Below are 18976 nucleotides of genomic sequence, written 5' to 3'. Positions count from 1 at the left end.
CTTTGTCCCCTATTGTTGCTGCATCAAATACTAATAAAGCATTTCGGATCATTGTGGCTTTTTAGTTTCTGCAAGAACGCAAAGCGCCTACACTTGTGTGTCTACCTATAAACTCACTAGCAGCAGAGAATCTGGATCCATGATTTTTTCAGCTCTAGAAAAACAAAATATCCACCGACTGGGGTATTCCGTCAGATGGGATATAAACTAGTGACCCATAATATTTACAGTGCAATCGTGATCTCTTTGTGCATTACTCTAACAAGGCAAAAGAAGAAATACCTCCAACACTTTCCGATTATTTTGCGAAATTTACAACTTATCCATAGCAGATTCTATTTTGAGCATTTGAATTACCCCTCCTCCCGCTGTACATTTGATTACTTCCGTGACTTGAAATTTGGGTAATCAATGGTAGTTAAGAAAATCGATTGGTTAATTAACGCTCTGAATAACCGGAATTCCGACACAGTGACATTTTTCAGTATATTTGCTAACGCATACTTTCTGGGTGCACCCGGTCTTATAGACCTCCCAGTATTCGCGAATCCAATGGAAAAAATGGTAATCTCGAGTGATTACTATTTTATTTAGCATACATAGTCACTATCACTCCGCGCGGGTTATGCAATTTTCACCTTGAAATCGATGCACATGAACTTTGCTCCACTTCCGTACAATATTTTCCATCGGATTGACATTGAGCCCTAGAGAATCAGAAATACTCGTCTTGATGAATGAGAAAACGATAGCGGAACATAGATACGCAATCCAGCGCAGGTTGTTATAAAATCCCTTTGTAGAGACAGTTCGTGTAAAGGAAACACATCCAGATGATTAAAGAACACTTGTCGTTACTTAAGGCTTCAAGTGCCAGTGATAATTCGACAAATTATGTACAATTGCGAATATAACATTAAAATCCCGCCTACGATTTGCGGCTTCTATCAATCGATTACAAGAATGTCAGCCCATTCCTATGTACCAGCAGTCATCGTGCATAATTATCCGTCGTCATCATGAAATGTACAATGTTTCTGATTATATGACCGATAAAATAATTTTGCATCCTAAAATCTTCTTAGCGCTATCTGAGTGCACTCCACACACATGGGCGCATCGGATTCCATTGCACTTACTGCTTGAAGGGAGTTAGCCACTACGGCTGTGTAGCTAAATGTGTATCGTTCGCCGGCCAAAATGGGACAGGGTGGGGCCAGTTGAGGACATATATCACTTTGCGGAAAATGTACCACAAGTGATCCACGAGCGGTATCTCTGACGTTGGAATACACAGCATCTGCGTCCCTGCCTGATCAAAGAGGAACATGTCAGAGAGAATATCAGATCAGCTTTTTTGCCTAAACAAACAGAAAACCCTACTCCAAATAAAAATAATTGCTAACTCAAAACAATTGCGATGATTAATGAACGGCATAGTTGTAGTTCAAAGCGAGGCACTACATGAGGAACCGAAACATTAGGTATGAAATCACGATGTTCAGAATCACTCAAACATTTAATCAAAGTTAAAAGCTTCATCCACGTAGCTTATAATAAACCCAGTTGACTATTTTATGAAGCCCGAGGCCTCAATACCCAGTCGTGCAGCCTCCACATATGATGGAATTTTGCTGGAAAAATGCAGACAAAACGATGATCCACGTGAAGGAACCCGAGATCGTTTGGGAAAATAACTACCCAAATTACAAATTTTACTACGCTTGATAATGGAAATATATAAAAAGCAGACCAAGTGAACTTTTGTGCAGAAGTGCACTACTTACGTGCAACAAAGGTAATTGTAAAAGTAGTCAGTGTACCCCTGACAAGTGTACACAAATCAGCGTCACATGGAGAAACGTCCAGTGACATTACGATAGCCCCCGTAGAACCTGCATGCCAAGGAAACAAAGTAAACAGAATTCATTTTTCAGCTTGTGCATTGAACTTCAGTGTATTCTAACAGCTCAGTTTGTTGCGTGTCATGGGAGACGTCCTCAGAAAATGTCGTCAATTCGCTCCCAGATTCCAATGAAGGTCCGTGGGCAAAGCCAAAGATAAGGCACTCCAAGTGAAGTCATAAGTAGCTGCTTAACAGACAATGAGCCGGGGTCCAAAATAAGATGAGGACATCAACTAAAATTGATCTACCTGATGTTCAAGGCAATGTGCAAAAGGTTACGCTGAATCCATTGCAATATTATCCTGTATGCCCCGTAAAACCTACCGCAATCGGCGAATTCCACAGCACACACGAGACCAGATATGTGCAGGATTGTAAAACACAAAATGATATTAAGTACGTGCATCCTGTACGGCCTAATTCGTATGCCTCCCGAAAGACACGACCATTTTATTTGCTAGACTTCCCCCACATATGCGACCAAGGTGACAGTTTTCAAGGTCATACGACTATTTGCGTCTCAAAACAACCAGTTTAATTACTTGGTATATTGGTTATTACGGTACAAAGACAAAAATCACACTTATTTTTACGGTGATAAGCCACACGGAAAAATTTTATTGAGTCAAGCGGGCACTGGTGGAACATACCCCTCAAGGAGTTACGTTTTGCATAAAATGGCACGCTCTATTACCTGCATGTGCACTTCTCAGTTCCTCTATCGATTTTCGTTATTAAAGTCATTGGTACATTTTATGATGTAACCAATGCTTCGGGCAAATTTGCCATAATTACTTCCTTTTCCCAGAGAATTTCGACACACCACTTCCAACTCATCAGTTCTTATTAATGAAGTACGCACAAAGCATACAATTAACTATACTCATGCTATAGTCATCACGATTTTTCTCAAAATGTTCAACGTAAGGTTTTCCCCCTAATTTTGACTACCTGTACCTAAGTAAAACGTTTCCATCCCCTAGATTTGACACTGAATTCATATATACCCCATTAAGACTGAAGTGAAATTGTAGTGAGGAGTGGTAAAACATGCAACGAGAATGTATGTTCATACTGTTATCATGTTGCAGGTGTTCATTTGTTGGTTCAAACGCTGAAATGAGTCAACGCCCATCCATTCTGAGAGTGGTCGTGCATCATATTTCAGTGCATTTGTGGGGTTGCTGTAATTAGGCGGGTTCAACTAAACCACAAGAGAACACCCAAACCATTATACTAAAACCTGAATCTTATAAATCAGCTGATGGTTTCTTAAGGGATTTTGAAACCTGAGTGGTTACGGAAAAGAACCTTGAGACACCTCAGCATTATGAGCTACCAATTGGCTACCCTTAAAGGGTTTTTTCGTATGTAATGCTAATGAAAACAGTAGCTCCAATTTCGATGCTGATGATCAGGACAAGAAAGAATGTTGTTTTACGGCCGATTGCTTCATGGACTGCGTCTCAGTTTAGTTTAAATATACGTCTAAAAGTCTGTCGTTAGTTGACGCCTAACATTGTCTCTAAGAAGGCAAGCTGTTTTCCAACAGAATACCACATTCTTGATGGGACCTTTGGCTAGGCGTCTGTGTAAACCCACATGATCGACCACGTATTCTTGTCTAATTGACAGATGCACAAATCATGCTTGTTGTAACATCAGTCAGTTTCATTGAAACGTAGAGATGCTAATGGTCATAAATCCTAGCTGCAGTCTTTTTCTAGCTAATGTATAGTAGGTCCACGTTTAGTTGGCACGAAAAATACATATCTTCTGAATAAACATTCCGGACATTCCTTAGGGGACACGAATACTGTGGTTATTTTCCCGCAGTAAAAATCTTGTTACTAGCTGAATGACTGATGAAATGAATAAGACCTTACGGACAATGCCGCATATGAACGCGTCACGTCGGCTCTTGTGTGAGTCTTGGTGGCTTAAGTGTGATACTTTTACCGGTTAGATCAATGTATTCACCACGTAAACTTTGTTCTTATAAGGGATTCGCCGCTGTGCTCTCATCCATTCGATAGTTATCGGCGTAGGTTAAAGTTGTCAGTGTTATACTTGGCTACATTTATGGAAGAGGCAAAATATGTGCTCTCCTTCAAAACCTCTCCCCCCATTTGAACAAGGACTGATCCGTGTATAGAACTTGTCAATATGCTTGCGATCAGCAGTGAGACAGTTTAAGTGGTTTCACGTGCTTACTAGACGAATTCCGGACAATCTACCTACGCTAGCCGCGTTTCGATGGTCACGAGTCCTCTAATCACGTGTAGTCTATTTGTTCGACCAGCAGACAACATGGTGTCACTAGTTAGCCTTTTCACCAATGCTTGTACAACATACGTAGAAAATATACCATAAAATTTGTGAAACGTGAAGAATCAAAATTATTATTTGAAATTTTAGTGACGGTATCAAAAGCATCCCTAGGTTTTCTGACCAGCATGCTTCTCCATCAATTGCGATAAATGAAATCGTGCTCATGCGACGTACAAAGAGCAACAGGTAGTGTGATTAGAATCCCCCTGTAGTTCTATAATCTGCGAGCTGTGTAGACAAGTTGCTGAGCTGGTTATGAGTTGGTTAGTTCAAAAACACTAAACTATTTCCGGAAGATCTCATCTGTATACTCTGTCGGTATTGTATTTGCTGCTGTTTTATTATTGCAATTTACAAATGCAAGCTTCTGCGTCACAGGCTGCCTGATGTTTCACCAGCGCATGCAATTTATTTAAACGTTTGTATTATATCTAACTCGTGGTAGGTATCTCAGCACGTTTGGAACCTGTTTATGTGTTCCATAAAGGTTACCGCGGAGATCGTTGGGTATTGTTGGTATCCGTTCTGGAGGATTAGGTCAGATATTTTTTAAAGAAAATATTATTTCATTGAACCATTTGTTTCATCAGTCACCCCAAAGGCTTGCATCAACAACTTCCGTACAATAAATCATGAAAAAAATATCCCCTTCCAACTTTCATCAATTTACAGACAGTGTCTTGTTTCAAAGCCGAAAGTTTCTGAATATTTTGAACACAACTATCAACTCTTGCCCAATCACACGTGTGATAATGAAGTTTGTAGTGTCTGGCCCCCATGCCTTAATCATATTCATGAATACGACAGCCGACGTACTCCAAGAAGTGCAACGAAATTTACATGAGTTGAAACAGTCAAAGGGTTTTGTGGTGGCAGGCAAGCCACGTTGCCAGAAATGCAGTCCTATGTCTAGATTAACCTCTTTAGCCTACCAATGTGGAAAGCTATTTTCCATCATACAGAAGACAAAGGGACTCCTCTTATGTACACAATAATTATTCTTAGCGCAAACGTTACAACACGTCTTCTACTGTTAAAGGTCACTAAAATATCATAAGCGATTCAAAAATACTATTTTGAATAGCATCAAATGTATAAAACTGGATAAGATCCAAGCGCGTCCCAGCGAACACTTACAGATTTCATGCATCAGGGCTGCGTGTTAAGGTGTGGTCAATTTAGGAAGTGCACATGAAGTGCATCCGTGTCGTGAGTATCTTGCAATCTGTTAATCAGAGGCCGTATGGCTTGAAGATATTCCAAACTATTTGTGCTGGCGGAACAAATCGTTGATGTAACTAATGAGACTGACAATGTGCGACATCAAACCGAGGCACCAAACGTAGATCGCCAGTAAGACTGAACCAGAGGAGACTAAATGAAGGAAAGACCTTAAAAAATTTTCAAAGTTTGCTTGGTTTTGGGAGCCGTACCGATGAAAATGAAAAGAAAAAAATAGTAAGTATATCACTGAACAGTGCGGAGAATAAAATTTGCTAGATGCCGTTTACTCCTAGCACTTTAGGTCTTCAATTCGTTCGCTTAGGTTTGCGCGCCTGTTGCTACTGTTGTTTGTACCCTGGATTCTTGTGCGCTGAACAACGGAATATTCACGAACAAGTTCAATTAGAGTCTTATCAGAATGTCTATACTTCTACCTCACTTATTTATACTGAAACTGAATTTGCCGGACGTGATTTCCGACACACACCCTGTTTGATTACCGCCTGTATTCAAGCGCGTCGCAGATTTTTACTTAGAAAATTCGCTATCTTGCTGGATAAAATTATCATCTGTTATCATCAAAGCAATAGAGCGTGCTCCAATTTATGTTTGAAACCACATTACACAAGGATCACACAACTGTGTGTTCTTAAGTATTTTGTAAAATATTCCCTCACTAATAAAAAACGGAAACGACTATTTTTAGTTGTTGTCTGTAGTAGAACATAGTACGTGCTTGATGACTATAGAGCTAATTGAAGATAATGTGCTCTGAGGAGTTTTTCTTCCTTAATGAGATATCATTGAGGTCAAAAACGTCGCGGGACTGCTGTGAAGTCACCTTCAATCACCAAGCTAATGGCGGCCGAAATATTCATGTCAAATATTCACGTCAAATATTGACGTCAACGAACAATGGACCACTTTCGTTGTACAGTAGGTTCATCAGTTAGTCTTGCATGCAAAGCATTACCCGCAACTTAGACTGATTCCCTTAACCAATTGCTGGTTGGTAACTTTCAAATTATGCCTTTGCTATTCGAACAGCATCCCCTGAAGGCGAGAAAGAAATAAACAAACGTATCAATCAGAACGTTGTCAGCTTCAAAACTATAATTGTTGTATTAATTGAATTTTTTAGGGCTTTCGGAGTACCGCAAGATAGATTACGCTACTGAAATCGACAGCCAGATCTCAATTCCCTGTACGATGGCTTTTTAGTAGGCTCAGCGTTGTATCAAAGATTAACATGCCGCATAAAATGGATTATCAGAAATACAGAATCAGATTACCTGGAGAATAAACTTGTTCGACGCGCATCATCTATATGTAGGCGAATGTATTTAGCCCAAGGGACCCCTAAAAACTTGGGTGCACTTCAGGTAATCTCCTAAGTTGTGGCTGAAGATTTTTCAAACCGCAGATTATGAGATCATTGGTTCACTGGGGTAAATCCAAAGTGAAATACCAGGACTCCTTGAAAAATACTTGTATTCTCTTTGGGAACTACCAAAATACACCTCGAATCCACAAAATTTCGGCCACTGTTTAGAGGTGTATCTTCCTCCCCACGAGTGCCTGGCCAGCACAGTTCAGCTGTCTGTTTCATGGTGCTGTTCAACATGTTAAAGATAACCTTTACAAAAGACAACAAACTAAAGTACTTGAGCCGGATTTCACTTGTTACGCCTTAAAGCAGATCCGCCTGGACGCGGCTATATATGAATATATTTAAACTTGAGGATTTCAGGTGCGTCAGGCTCACTCTGTCGTGCCGAATAGACAATCATCTTATGAAATTCAGCAATGGACATATCACCGAATTTATTTCAAATATGAGTGGCACCATTTTCATTTATACTGACATTGCTTCATTATGAGGCCCTTGGAGCGGTGCCCTTGCATGTGACGTAGTGTATATGCAATGAGTGCATTCATTGTTCCTAGCAAGGAACATAGCGATGATTTTAAGTTTTGATTGAGTGTCTATGTTTGCCAGTTGATTTATCCTTTGCAGTGCAGTATGCTGGTTCAATTAAATCTTCTAATTCTTCCTCTGCAGCATTGATCTAGAAACCTGTCTATTGAGCTATACAAGAAGATAGCAACCATATTTTGAGCAGATTGTCATATCGCCACATTTGTGCAGCTGTTGCGGCAAACCGATCAAAAGTTATTTCTCTGACGAAAGTTGAAAGTATCGCTTAGGCAGCTGAACCTGATGTGTGTCAACTTATTATTGCTCAGACGTGCATCCGGTGTGTGCCGGTGAATCTATGGGAACAAGCTCGCTTCGATATTAAGATATCTTTGGAATCGATCCCGCCAAAGTAAAAGATATGCGCTGCTGAGAAACGAAACGCAAATCCAATGTTTCATCAGGACAGGATGGGGTGGTAAATCGCGAGTGATGTCAGCACGAAATATCACCAAGACTACAACACAGAACAAATTAAACGGGTGATGATCTTCCGCAGTCAAAATGGTTGTCAACTACGTCACTGTGGTATGGTTTGGTGCGGTCGCTAGAGGCAAAATCTCCACTTTTATGAAATATACCCCGACGCAAATATTTTCAGGGTGATATTTGGTCCATGCGATTCTCGTACTTTAAATGTGGTGTGTGGATCCATTCAGCTCGAATAAGTTTGAATTCAATAGAACATTACCACCAATTTTTATTGAGCCACAACTACGTCTTTCCATTGGTTGCGCGCTCCATTAACTAATGTAATAGGAGAACTTAATATGCAGAACTCACATTTAACAGAAATTCATCGAACCCCACAATTTTCAATAAACTTCAGGCTTCATTAACCCGTTGAAGTCCGACTTATTGTGAACGATCAATCAATCTGAGATTCCAAGGTCACGTAACAGAAAACACTTCCGGCCCCAATTGGATGTGCTGAGGATTTCAAGAGACGTGTGTATCAAATTGTTGCAAAATACTGCTCAGACTGAAAATGGTAGTCTTCGCAGGCGAATAATGATCATCACCCCTGAACCTCCTTGATTGGCGATTCTCACACAATTTGTTGTTTTCATTAAGGATGCGTATATATTTACTGAAATTACAAGACCACTGATTCACTTTCACTGGAGTAAACAAATCATTCCGTGCGGTCATAATACCTAAGACTTAACTTTGGGAGGTGATCTTCAGAATTACTGATGTTACATGTTTCAAGGTTGTCCAGGATAAAATAGTGTTTTGGTCATTCTGTAGCAATCCAAATGTGGTTCGGTGGGTTGTATTAATGTAATTGACAAAAGATACACGGCCGCTGTTGTAACGTAAACACGCTGTAATTGAAAAAGTCTGGAACCGTATATATTAGAAAAAAGTACTCCTAGAATCTGAAACTTCAATTATTTCATTGCATACTCTGTTGAATTAGCTCGATCACGCCACGCTCTGGGGAAAAAGATGATGCCATCGCTTCTATCGCTCAACAACGTTGTCTGTCTGGATCGTTGCAGTTTCAAACCAAATTATAAAACATGTAGTTAAGGAAACATTCGAATTGTTCACCTAAAACCAAGCAGGTCCGTTTTGTAGACGTGCGAATCCAAATATGATCACATGTTCAGGCATCGCACAACAAGACCGTGATATGTTGACAAATGGGCATACCATCGGATGCAAGTCTATTCAGCTGCTGCAGTCGCACAATAGTTCGCTGGTGAACTAATGATACTAAACGCACACAGGCAAACCCTCAAACATATCAGATCAGCTACCAAAGTCATCCGCCGCTAGATTTGAGCAACGTCCACCATGTGCCATTCGATTGGCCCTGTGGTTCATGGTGATCGGCGTAGGCACATTGAAAATAATTTAGCAGCTTGCGCACACGCTGTAGTCCAATTCGCAGTCCACTTCTATAGATTAACACGGAATAGTGCCACATATTTTTTATTTATAGTTCCGACTGATAAGTCTGCGGCTTTTTTGCATGGCACATCCACGTACCATCACATATTTGAGGGCTAAAATTTGGCATCAGCATCCCAGCCTCTTTGCATCTTGAGGGATATGAAGCGTATAGATGCGCTATCGCTACATTGACCACTGGCGCTGTTTAACCATATTACCGTAGCGGTCCGTAGCAGATACAAATTTGTTTTTCAATTTTCCACCCTACTAGCAACTTACAGGCGACTCGCATAAAGTACAACATGTGGTAAAACAAATGGTACTGGCATGTGGTAGTGGAACATATGATATGCTTCTGTTACAACGTGTTCTTCCTCGTTAGTTTTAAACACACTTGAGCGTTCGTACTGGTCTATACCTAGCCGGTAGAGGAAACAATTGTATTATGCACACCGGGAGATAAAACTGCGCTTAACAAGATAGATTTAGTGGAAAACTAGATGCAGTTCTGGATGGCACATTTTCTAACCGTTTGGAGTACGTGGTTACTGTCACCGAGATCATATATCCCCTGGCAACAGTCCATGGGAATGTGGCTCCGCGATCGTTATGGCCACTGCCATCGTGCTTCTGATGATGAAGCTCTATTCTACTGACATACATCACATAGTATCGCCATCTGTTCCCCATTTTGAATATTGGGTCGTTTTATTTCTAGTACTGAAATCACTTTTGGAGGATCAAAGATTGTTCACTGACAACGATAATCCAATAATCCACATGTGTAGATGGGCAATACATTTCTCGTTTCTTGTACGGAATAATCCGTTGGAATGCTGAAAGGGAGTCAGTAGTAATAGAACGTTCAGTACGCTAGGAAATGTGTATTTCACATCGGTATTATCGCAGGTTGAATAATCACAATGGTTGGGTTTTGCCATTGGTTCCACTATCTAGAAACTCACTATTCTTTAACCTGGCTAGTAAGTCGTTCCGTTTATTGCGCATACCGTTCCCATCCAATATAAATCACCCCTGTGTATCTTCCGTGTGCAATTTCGGCGCATATTTTGAAGGAAGTTTTCATTGAAACAGCAACGAAACTGCTTTGCAGACAATTTTGAAGACTTTTAACAAGTAGCTGCAGGAGCTTGCGTTGACCTTCTAAAATAAGTCATTGTCAAATTCCCCACCCGATATTTTTCAGTTATTATTACTACATCCTCAATTTGTTGTCGTTATAAAGTAACAGTGATTAATCCACTATGAATGCCAAGAGATCAGCATCCGTTCAGTCCATTGCATTGCAACCAAATGGTTTTCAGGATTCTTGACATTCAGCAACGACCTGGCGCAGCATAAATAAAAGAGCAAAATAAGCATGAATATTCCGTTTACTTTTGCCAGGCGCGGACCATGGTGCTGCTGTGCACCCCTTTAGTCACCAAGGAATCATTCAAAGGTACCTTTTATTTGTTGATGGTATAAAATGTTACTGAATGTACGAGAAAACCTACTAACAATTCTAATCCTGGTTGACATTCGAAGAGTTCGACTGACTGTTTACTTCCGCATTTGCATTTGAAAATTGCATTGATGAACTATAGTCAACTGGAATACCAACTCCGTGTACAAAAACCCGAAAACACAATTATTCGATGATCTTTTTCCCATCGTATTTGCCTGTGTCGCCAGAATCAATTCTGACTTTACACGCGGCTGCCCTTTCGGGTGTATTTTTTGATACCAGACGATGTCAACTTGGCGCAAGCCGCAGTTTTGAGCATTTTATTCCTAAAATCGTACAAAAGTTAGGCGAGCGTAGTTAAGACAGTTATTTTCTGCCTAGACTGATTTTGAGCGTGACACCCAACATCTGCTAGAAACCGGAAATAATGTATACTAATGTATACTACAGCAGGCATGGCTTGCACATTACGCAAAAAGCTTGTTGAAATTTGCCTGGCTATAGTAAAGTCCTCGTTTGCGGTTACGGTCGGGCACTGTGAGTTGCTTGCCGGAGTTTCCACAGACATTAACTATTCAGCAACTGTTTGTCGGCTGACCAGGCTGTCCATAACTAGGAGCTAAATAGAGCGAGGAAGGCTTGATTAGTTTTAGACGGTTGCCGTGTAGATTTGATATTTCAGAAAAACCATCCCGGCACAGGACAGAAGGATTCAGGCGCATTAACATCACGACCAATGCATATGTCGGTCGCGTAAGTACACGTGATTTAGAATGCCCCTGAGCCCGAGAATACGGTTATGCATTTCTTACACGGACCGACAAGATTTCCATGCACATATCAATTTCATGCTGAAAAGTTTTGTATGCCAAAATACTACAGCCAGATAAACTGACCTCGGTTTCTTTTCAGCAAAAGTTAGGCGCTGGATTCATAAGTGTGTACATATTGTTGATAACAACAAACGTATCCATTTTAAGAATAATGTATGGTAGAAAATATTGTGTAGCTCTTACGTAAAGGAAATCTCGGATACGGGTTGCCCTCGTCGCGTGAGTTTTATTTCCCTTGACTACTTGGGGACTGCCGGTAGTGTGAGAAATTTCGCAAAATGACCATACCGCTGATCAACCACTCATGGTTGTACGGTCGGTTGAAAAATACCAGTGATGATAGCTTGTGTTCGCAGGGCCTTAATTTTTCGTGGGTGGCGCACAGGTGATGGGGTTTGATGAGTAGCGAACGTCCATATATTGATTTTAAGTTGATATTGGCATACAATATCCACAGATGCGGAGGAAAAATCGGGTCAAAGTCTCTGAATCGTCTCACGGTAGTAACAACACGATAGTTATCTACTTTAGAGAACTTTAAACAAAGCGGGTAGACTTGCGTCTTCCCGTATCCAGGTAAGTTAAATGTGGTTTTGAGTTTCGACTTGCCAACCTTGACAAAGCCCCTTGATCTCGAAGGTGTCGAATTAAATTAAATTTCGTTCATGACACGTTAGAGCCATAGAAAAGCACGTGCTCCAAATAAATCTAACAATATTTGTTATACTGAGATTCTGAGATCTCGCTTATGACAGAACCACATTTACCGCCTTTTCAGAGAAAATGATGTAGTGCCCGGGTAATTTATGAACACACTTATGGCCGAGTTTAGCAAGGTTTAGCTAGCGCAAAACCTCAACCAATAATAAATCGGACGAGTTCCTGACTAGCCATCCGTTAAAATTTGAATGTAGGAAATTTACCATTACAAACCTCAGCCGGACCGTTTTTCAACATAAAATCGGGTCAATTGAATTCCCGTTTAGGCGAGTGGTGAAAAGTCGGGTTCGGAAATTGGATTTTGCTAATGGACTTTCGTCAATACTATAGTCGAATGTGGTAAGGCGTATCGTTGAGGTGGCAAGGTTTTTTTCATGTAACTGTGTCTGATTTTTTAAGACGCAAAAACGCAATGTTAAGTAAAGATGCAAAGAATAAAATTTGCTTACGTTAACATTGGGCGACGGTAATGATAAAGCATCCCACGGTTTTTTGTGGAAAAATGCATTGAGACAGAACCATTTTGGCGCTAATGCGGGTAATGTGCTAGGTGTTGTTGGCCAACCTGCCTCTTGAAAAATAAACTTGATCCCTTTGGACAAACGTTCAAAATCCAGAGAGCTGAAATATATTGCGCGTGAATAAATTTCCCTGTTTGTCTTTGTAATCCTAGGGTAAATCTGCATCGTTCATCCTCCCGGTAACAGCAGAGCGCTGTTCCAATCATCCCAGAAAAGCAAGGTCGACCGCTAGTCTGTTACGGTCATGGCAAAAGGTGAATATCTGCAACCTGGGCTGAAATAATTTTCAGTCCATTAATGAAGAAGTAGCGTTCTCGGATTTCCGTAAACCTGGTGTTCCAGGCACGTGATTTGGAGCTTTCTTTAAGCTGGTGAAGATAACCAAGTTACTTCTTAATCACAAACCAGTTTTTAACTTACGGTTTCCAATTTGAGGGACTTTGGTGCCTGTAGTGGTCTGGCTACCTAATAAGTTAGTTTTACAGAAGTTGTGTGGCAAAAATTAAAAATAATAACCCCAGGTTGGGTATACAGTAATAAAGAAATCAGATGGAACATACTAACTAACAATTGTTGTCTGTAAAGTAGTTCGTCGTTGGCCCAGGTCAGCGAATAAACAGTAATCCAATTATGTTGGTCCAGAGGTCTTCTTCTGAACAGTCCCCACATATAATAGATTCCGAAGATGTTCTGAATTTTTTTGATACCAGAGTTAGTACATGAGACTCGCGAATGGCCTCTGCAAGCGCGAGTGAAATCAGAAGAGAGAGTCGAAGCACGTGACCACGCTTGTATTATGTGTAATTGTACAAGTGCGCGTTTTTTAGTTTTTCGTATTCAAACTGATGATGCAACTGATTAATTACGTAGTGTTATAATGGAAGCAAAATAAAGGTACAAAACGCCACACTACTCCCCCACTAGAGCGTTGACCGTGAAAGGGGAAATGCTCGAATAAATAAAGTACGAATCAAAAATTTCTCACTTCAAGTTTCTTAATCAGCTAAGTGCTGAGGGAAACGGACGCGTCGTCCGGAGCGACTAATAGAAGGAGTGAGGTTGGCGAGAGGAATATCTTAGGTAGGTGGGAGTGTTGTTGGGATAGCAGGATTGCTGGATGTGATCGTGAGTGCTTCGATGTAGGCAGGTTTCAGGCGATCAATTGAGACGGTGTCAGGCTTTCCGCTTCTCTCTAAAACAAAGTATTTGGAGTGACGTTCGATAACCTTGAAGGGGCCATCATAACAGGGTTGGAGGGGTTTCCTCGTTGCGTCATGTCGGACAAACACAAAAGATGTAGAAGAGAGATCGGCTGAGATGTGTTCTGTTCGGGTTGACCGTTTGGTTGGGGTTGTATGAAGTTCAGATATATACTGTTTCAGACGGGTGACGAATGTAACGAGTGATTCGGGGTGTGCGCCAGAAGGGGAAACGAGTTCACCGGGTAAACGTAAAGTTGTACCGTATACAAGTGTGGCTGGTGAACAGTTAAGATCCTCCTTAATAGTGGGGCGGACAGCAAGTAAAATGAGGGGTAAAGAAGAGGACCATGGAGACGGGTTCATTTGGGCAGTCAATGCAGCTTTAAGGTATCTACGGAAACGCTCAACCAGACCGCTGGAACAGGGATGATACGCGGTAGTCGATATGTAATGGAAACCGAATAGTGTTGAAAACTTCCGGGAGAGATTACACTAAAATTGTGAACCGCGATCGGTAGTAACGGTGAAAGGTATACCAAAGTTACTCACCCAGTGCTGCAAAAATGAAAAAGCAACCGTTTCAGCTGAAGTATCCGAAATGGGTACAGTTACTGGCCAACGGGTAAAACGATCAATCATGGTAAGAATATGAGTGAAACCGTTTGATGGGGAAAGAGGACCAACAATGTCGAGATGGACGTGTGTGAATCGAGCATCCGGAACGGCAAATGAACCGATAGGTGAGTTCGTATGCCGAGTTACTTTACTGCGTTGACAGGCGATGCACTGTTTGGCCCAGGATGTCAGGTCCTTATTCATGAAGGGCCATACAAAGCGTGCACTAATCAACTTCCTGGTTGCTCTGATTCCTGGATGAGAAAATCCATGGAAGTGGTCGACAACAACGCGTCGAATGACTTCGGGGACGATTGGGCGCACTGAGCGTGTAGATATCACAAAAAATGGTTCCGGATTGGAGGGGTAACGGAATTGAAGAGACTTGAAATGAAGGGAACGATAGAATGGGCAAAAAATTAGGATAACAATTTTTATGGCTAGCCAGTTTGGATAGGTCCACCTGCGTGGAAGGGTGAAGAGCGTTGATGACAGGACGGGATAGGGCATCCACGACGGCATTGTCCGAAGCTGGAGTGTACCGAATGTCGGTAGTGAACTGTGAAATATAGTCAAGGTGGCGTATCTCGCGTGGTGAATATCGAACAGACTTGGCGTTGAGGGCATAGTTGAGTGGCTTGTTGTCGGTATAAATGATAAACGATCCACCTTCTATCAAGTGCCGGAAATGGCGAATAGCAAGGTAAATTGCGAGGAAATCACAGCCAAAAGTACTGTAACGCGTTTGGGCAGCCTGCGTCTTCTGCGAGAAAAAAGCTAGTGTTAGAAATGCGTTGTTAACAACTTGATGAAGTACGGCGCCGACGGCAGCGTTCGAAGCATCAGTTGTCAAAATCAGCCTTGCGCTTTCGTGATAGATATCTTTGTGGGCTGGGCAATGGCGAGCTCGGCTCTTTTGAAAGAGGCAATGGCGGCGGGGGGCAAAGTAACAGATTTTTCTTTGGAGCCGAGTAAATCGGTCAGTGGCTGCGAAATATCTGCACAGTGAGGGATGAATCGCCGGTAGTAGTTGATGATACCTATGAAACGACGAAGTTCGGTGAGAGTGGTGGGTATGGGAAAAGACTCCAGGGTCAAAATGCGATCAGGTAATAGTGAAATTTGTGTAGGGTCAACGTTGTGGCCAAGAAAATCTAGGCTAGTAACACCGCATAAGCATTTGTCAATGTTTAGGCGTATGTTGTAAGTAGAAAGACGCTAAAATACTGCCCTGAGATGAGCTGCATGCTGGCGATTAAAAAGTCGCCACAGTAGGCATACACAAACGGTTAACCACGTAAATCCTCGTCCATGAAAACGTTGAACGTCTCAGCTGCATTTCGAAGGGCAAAGGGCATACATGTGAATTCGAAAAGACCAAGCGATCTTGTGATGGCTGTTTTGGGAATACGGGGCTACGGGTATGTGGTAGTACGCTCGCACGCATTGAGTCTGGAGATGTTTGTGTGGCATAAGGTACTGGCGAAATCGTGGATATGTGGGATGGGATACCTGTCTGGGATAGTAGCCTTATTGAGAAAACGGTAATCCCTACAGGTTCTCCAGTCACCTTTAGATTTCTTGGGTACCATATGTAGGTGTGATGACCAATGACTCGATGAATTACGGATGATACCGAGTTCTGGCATGTGTTCGAACTCGTGTTTTGCGATTTGGCTTATCCGGATGAAGTCGGCGGGGGTTGGTATGGACAGACGAACCTCTCGTCTGGATGTGGTGAACGACGGAATGTGACCGGTTGGGCGTACTGACATGGATGAGTAAAGGTTGGAAAATCCCTAAGTACGTCAGCTTAATGTGAATCCGGTAAGATAACTCGGATACCTGTGGATGAAGTTAACCGTTAACCGAGATGGGAGTAAGCATGTCCAAGAGACGTTTGTTTTGCACGTCGACAGGTAGGTTGTAGTGGGTTAGGAAATCTGCACCGATGATGGGTGCTTGGACGTCGGCCAAAGGATAGATCCACTTGAACGCACGTCGCAATCCGAGGTCAAGGGTGAGGGAACGTTTGCTGTATGTAGCGATGCGGGTACCATTAGCGGCTTGTAAGGAGAAAGAAGCAGAATCAGAAAGTGGATTCTTATGTGGTAGCAAACTAACTTCAGCTCCCGTATCGGCGAGGAAACGTAGACCACTTGAACGATCGGTGATGTGGAATAGGCGACTAATGCGAGGAGGGATACAGACAGTCCTCGCCGTTACTGACTGGCCAGGGTGTTTAAAGGGGTGCTGGAAGGAACAAGGTGGTTGACACGTGCGTGCTTTTGGGCCATAAGATTGGTGATAACAGCACCAAAATGGACGGGCACTAAACAACGATCTGGACTGTGAACGTGGTGGGTGCTTGTTGGTCTTGTTGATCTTGTTAATCTTGTTGTTGATCTTTAACCGTTGTATGCGATTGGTTAAAACATCAAACTTGGCTTGCAGGTGCAATATAGAAGCAAGAATCGGGTCGGAATCTGTAGAAATAGTGGGTGCAGGGCGGGAGACGGAGTTTACGGGGTTGCTGGAGTAAGTTTCGTGGATCTTATCCGCCATTTGGGTTAACTGCTCCAAGCTGTGGTCATCACCGAAAGCGCTGATGACGCGGGACACGGAGGGTGGAAGTTTATCGAGTCATAGTTAGGCTATGATTTCCACCGCTAGCTTACGGCCACAGAGGAGACTGCGCATGTGGAAAAGCAGTTGTGTTGGTGATCTGTCACCAAGTTTGACAGTGGTGGATACATCCCGTAGCATTTTGTTTTCTGACACCCTCGTGCCTTAAAGGTCCCCTTGTCACGCAAGCCCGCCCGTGACAAAGAAACGTGCAAAACTAGGCGAAACGTGGCACCAAACAAAAGCAAGTCAACATCATATTCCTTTCTGTAGTATTTGGAGGTAGAGCAGAACTCTGGTTTGGTAAGTGTATGCTCGTGTTTTCTGTGTGCGCCCCCTTTAAATCAACCACGCGAACCATGGAGAAGCGTCTACAAATCACTTACTTCTAAAATCCATACTTGTCTTAGTCTACCACTGTTGCCTATCTGGCGATCAAAAGGTGAACTGCAATATATATATATGTATATATACATGTACGTATTCATATATTCATATATAAATGTTTATACATATTTACACGTCAATACATATATATATATATATATGTATAAAGCGAGCGTAAGCTTAATGCTGAATGGAATGAACTTTACCAGGAAACAGATTCATTATTTTGATAGAAATCAACAGAGCGATGCATTTGATATTGATTTCTTTATTCTCATACTCAGAAAATCATCAAAACTATGAATTCCTTCAATAAAGATAATCAACAGAAAGAAACAATTTGCAAATAAAGGAAAAAAGGAATAGTTGTTTTTTCGAGGGAAACATTGTGTTATTTACTCCATCCCACTAGTTGGCTAATGATGCAAACCACATCAACTGGGCCTGATTAGTTAACTCACTGCGTATTTTGACGCACTCCGAGGCTTACGCTCAATATTGCATATAGTAATTAACCTATTGTGTTGTTTCTAGCATCGTGAAAAATACTCCCCGGGCATTATGCCTGTTGTTAATTATGATAAACATTCCTAACGGTAATTGATATAATGCACACACTAATGGGGGACCGATACTCGATTTTCGTAAATAATCCTGATAGACATCAGCACCAGATACTATAGCAAGAAAGTAAAAAATATTCTGCTCTTAGCCGATTTACCATGGCATCGGACCCTCAGCTGCATTTCGAAGGGCAAAGGGCATACATGTGAATTCGAAAAGACCAAGCGATCTTGTGATGGCTGTTTTGGGACTACGGGGCTACGGGTATGTGGTAGTACGCTCGCACGCATTGAGTCTGGAGATGTTTGTGTGGCATAAGGTACTGGCGAAATCGTGGATATGTGGGATGGGATACCTGTCTGGGATAGTAGCCTTATTGAGAAAACGGTAATCCCTACAGGTTCTCCAGTCACCTTTAGATTTCTTGGGTACCATATGTAGGTGTGATGACCAATGACTCGATGAATTACGGATGATACCGAGTTCTGGCATGTGTTCGAACTCGTGTTTTGCGATTTGGCTTATCCGGATGAAGTCGGCGGGGGTTGGTATGGACAGACGAACCTCTCGTCTGGATGTGGTGAACGACGGAATGTGACCGGTTGGGCGTACTGACATGGATGAGTAAAGGTTGGAAAATCCCTAAGTACGTCAGCTTAATGTGAATCCGGTAAGATAACTCGGATACCTGTGGATGAAG

The 18976-nt window shown here is 42.0% G+C and overlaps 1 protein-coding gene across 1 annotated transcript; it reads right to left on the bottom strand.

Moving 5' to 3' along the window:
- Positions 1 to 609: 609 nt before the first annotated feature.
- T265_10868 (hypothetical protein) lies at positions 610 to 2312 on the bottom strand (the record flags this gene model as incomplete). Its single annotated transcript, XM_009177361.1, has 4 exons — positions 610 to 729; positions 1140 to 1312; positions 1788 to 1895; positions 2231 to 2312. The coding sequence occupies 4 exons, from the start codon at positions 2310 to 2312 to the stop codon at positions 610 to 612; spliced, it is 483 nt and encodes a 160-aa protein (XP_009175625.1).
- Between the last annotated feature and the right edge of the window lie 16664 nt (positions 2313 to 18976).

This window comes from Opisthorchis viverrini (genome assembly GCF_000715545.1).
Source record: "Opisthorchis viverrini unplaced genomic scaffold opera_v5_414, whole genome shotgun sequence".
NCBI lineage: Eukaryota > Metazoa > Platyhelminthes > Trematoda > Opisthorchiida > Opisthorchiidae > Opisthorchis > Opisthorchis viverrini.
Note: the sequence above shows the minus strand (reverse complement) of the source record. Positions and strands in the feature narration are given on the sequence as shown.